General features: G+C 44.7%; 1 protein-coding gene across 1 annotated transcript in view; it reads left to right on the top strand.

The window, feature by feature from the left end:
• The window catches only part of LOC112137696 (patatin-like phospholipase domain-containing protein 7), a gene marked incomplete in the record, with an annotated part of 25,585 nt that overhangs the window by 9,383 nt on the left and 13,088 nt on the right, over positions 1-3,114 (top strand). Inside the window, 6 exon segments of the mRNA XM_036213710.1 lie at positions 104-184; positions 265-393; positions 469-549; positions 632-667; positions 2,231-2,357; positions 2,440-2,517. Of these exon segments, the coding sequence (XP_036069603.1) occupies positions 104-184; positions 265-393; positions 469-549; positions 632-667; positions 2,231-2,357; positions 2,440-2,517 (532 nt within the window).

Raw genomic sequence — 3,114 nt, 5'->3', positions numbered from 1 at the left:
GGCGTTGAGGAAACATTAATGCATAGAAACAACTGGACTCTGACATCATGTCTTCAGTGCATGCCCCCCCCCTCCCCCCACATGAAAGCATATGTTGTTCCAGGATGGGACGGAAGCCGTGGTGAAGGAGGTGTTACCGGGCGACAGCGTGCACAGTCTGCTCAGCATCCTTGACATCATCACTGTGCGTATGCAGCCTCAGCAGACACCTCTCATTTAGAAAATGGTTCATTCCATGTCCCCCCCCCTCCGTCTTTATACCAGGGCCACCCGGCGCCGTACAAAACAGTGTCTGCCAAGGCGGCGGTCCACTCCACAGTGCTGCGCCTTCCCGCCATGGCGTTCCAGGCCGTCTTTGAGAAGTACCCAGAGACTCTCGTTCGGGTCATCCAGGTGAGTCCCTCTGCACAGGTGGGGGTGAAGAGGTCGACGTAGTCGTTTTATCCTCCTGTTTTTGACCCCGTCTAGATAATAATGGTGCGTCTGCAGAGAGTGACCTTCCTGGCCTTACACAACTACCTGGGCCTGACCACGGAGCTCTTTAACCCGGTACTCCCCCAGAAACCTTTGATTCTGTGAGGATGTGATGTCAGCACCGTCCTTTATGTTGAACAACCTTCGTTTTTGTCAGAGAAATCAGGGCAGGAGGTGGTCGCTCTTCAACAAGGTTGGATTGACTCCTGCAGTCAAAAGGCTCACAAACTCACTGTTTTGCATCACAACCATTTATTTGCCACACTTTACAAATTTGATTGACTCGACCTTTATTTAGAGTGCTTCTTTCAAAAGCTTCACGACCTTTACCACTCTGCCATCTGATTAGAAACAGACGTTCCCTTTCACCGCTGCACTCCTCACTGAACTCACCTGCAGAAAACTGGACTAGTTTAGGCTGATTCACAAACTCTCCTCGGTGTTTCCCCTCACTATCTCAGCCAGCTCACCACATCACAGCAGAGGCTCTGGTTCAAATCCCAGCTGGGTCCTTTCTTTGCCATGTTTTCTTGAAGCACTCGTGGGTTCTGTCTGGGCACTCTCCCTTCTTCCCACAGTCTAAAAACATGCAACATAAGTCAATTATTGTAAATGTGAGAGTGTGTGTGACCCTGTGATGAGCTGGTGAACTGTCCCGGGTGTAAGGGGTAAGTACCCAACAGTAGCTGGGATAGGCTCCGGTAACCCAATGGCCCCTAAAGGGATTCAGTGGGTTTAGAAAGTTGATGGATGGATGAACATTTAGTCCTGAAAGTTTTAGATAGACCATTTGAATTGCTGCCTAGTGTAGCATAGAACCCACACCAGAAGCAACGCTAGCTATGAACTTAAAGACCCATTCCAATGAAAATGGTGTTTTTGGTGTTTTAACGTGTTCTTGTGGCATTTTTATGAAGATGGAGGACAATGTATAAAAAAAATCATCTTAAAATTGCCTTTCTGACGCTGTATGGGAGGGGCTTATGTCATTTTTAGCCAGAATAAGAAAAAAAATTGTTTGACTCGTTTTCTAGAACTTAGTTTCTGCAGAGCAGAGTAAGCCTGCACTCATTTCCCACCATGCCTTTGTTTGTATTCTCTCCCGCTAGTTTACAGTCCCTCACACCTCAACCTAACATTACCACTGAGACAAAAATGGTGAGCAATATTGGAGTTATCCAGCTGTACAGTTTGTATCCAGTTTCCAGCTCAGACGAGGAAAACAAAGACGTTCATGGATCTATTTGTCTGCAAGTGGATGCATAAGAACAGAGCGGAACAGGGAGCTTGAGGCCCACTGATTGGAGTTTCTAAGTAACATCTACAAGCTTTTTCCAAATGTGTGTGTTTCATCTGCTCCTGATTCACAATGATTTAGATAAAGAAATGCAAATTTTCTTTATATATGTACTCGATCATTAGAAAAATGCTACAAGAACACAATTTTCTTTTGAGTGGGTCATTAACAGGATGGATGACTTTACAAGCCTTTTCTCCTCATGGATTTTTTTTCTTTTTTCTCCCCTAAACCACAATTCACAGAATAATTTTAATGTTTTATCTCTTAATTCATTCACTGTGATAGTATAATCCTCCACTCTGCATAATCTCCATCCTTGTCACAAATATAATATAATGTTACCTCTGATTAGGTGTTATCAGTGTTACTGTAGTTCATGAACTGTTGTGTGTATCAGAATTAAACCATTGTTTTTTCTGTGTTTGTGGTGTGATCGGGGCGTTGTGTGTCTGACAGGAAAGTTTAGCCATCTCTTTGGCAAATGTGGCAAACGTCGTGGGAGAAGGCCATCCACACCCGCTCAAAGCTGTCCGTCGGCAGCACTCTCATTCTGACGACGCCGGCTCTGAGAAGTCTGACACAGGTCTGGAACCCTCTGAACCTCTTGTTCAGACGGCAGTGAGATGAGTTCAGTTTGTTTGATGATTTCTTGTTCAACATTACAGAGAAGTCCAGCCAGTCAGACTCTTCTGTGTCAAAGTACAGGAAATCCCGCTCCCTCTCCAACCCAACTGTTTTAGCAAGTACGTCCCCACGCAGACGTCCATTCATCCAGAAACCAGCTTCACATCACACATGTCAGCAGGGATCATGTGATTACAGGGATCATGTGATTTCAGAGATCATGTGATTACAGGGATCATGTGATTACAGGGATCATGTGATTACATGGATCGTGTGATTACAGGGATCATGTGATTACAGGGATCATGTGATTTCAGAGATCATGTGATTACAGGGATCATGTGATTACATGGATCATGCGATTACAGGGATCATGTGATTACAGGGATCATGTGTTTGCAAGGATCAAATATCTGCAGACTCCTGGGTCCACATGTCTATATGTATTGCATGTTTCAGGGATCATGTGTAAAGCAGAGTTTATGGGTTAACAGGGATCATACATTTGGAGACATCACATGAATATAGTCCTCATGTGTTTTCATGGATTACTGGCTTACAGGGATTACATGTTTGCAACATCACATGACTGCAGGGATCAGGTAAAGGCAAGGATTATATGATAGCAGAAATCGTGTGACTGCAGGGATCCCAGAACTGCAGAAATCTGCTTAAGTCACATTATATGAGAGCCGGAATCACGTAAAGTCATGAAC

This window comes from Oryzias melastigma, linkage group LG9 (genome assembly GCF_002922805.2).
Source record: "Oryzias melastigma strain HK-1 linkage group LG9, ASM292280v2, whole genome shotgun sequence".
In the NCBI taxonomy this organism is placed as follows: Eukaryota; Metazoa; Chordata; class Actinopteri; order Beloniformes; family Adrianichthyidae; genus Oryzias; species Oryzias melastigma.
The sequence above is the reverse complement of the archived record's forward strand: the minus strand, read 5'-3'. Positions and strand labels throughout refer to the sequence as shown.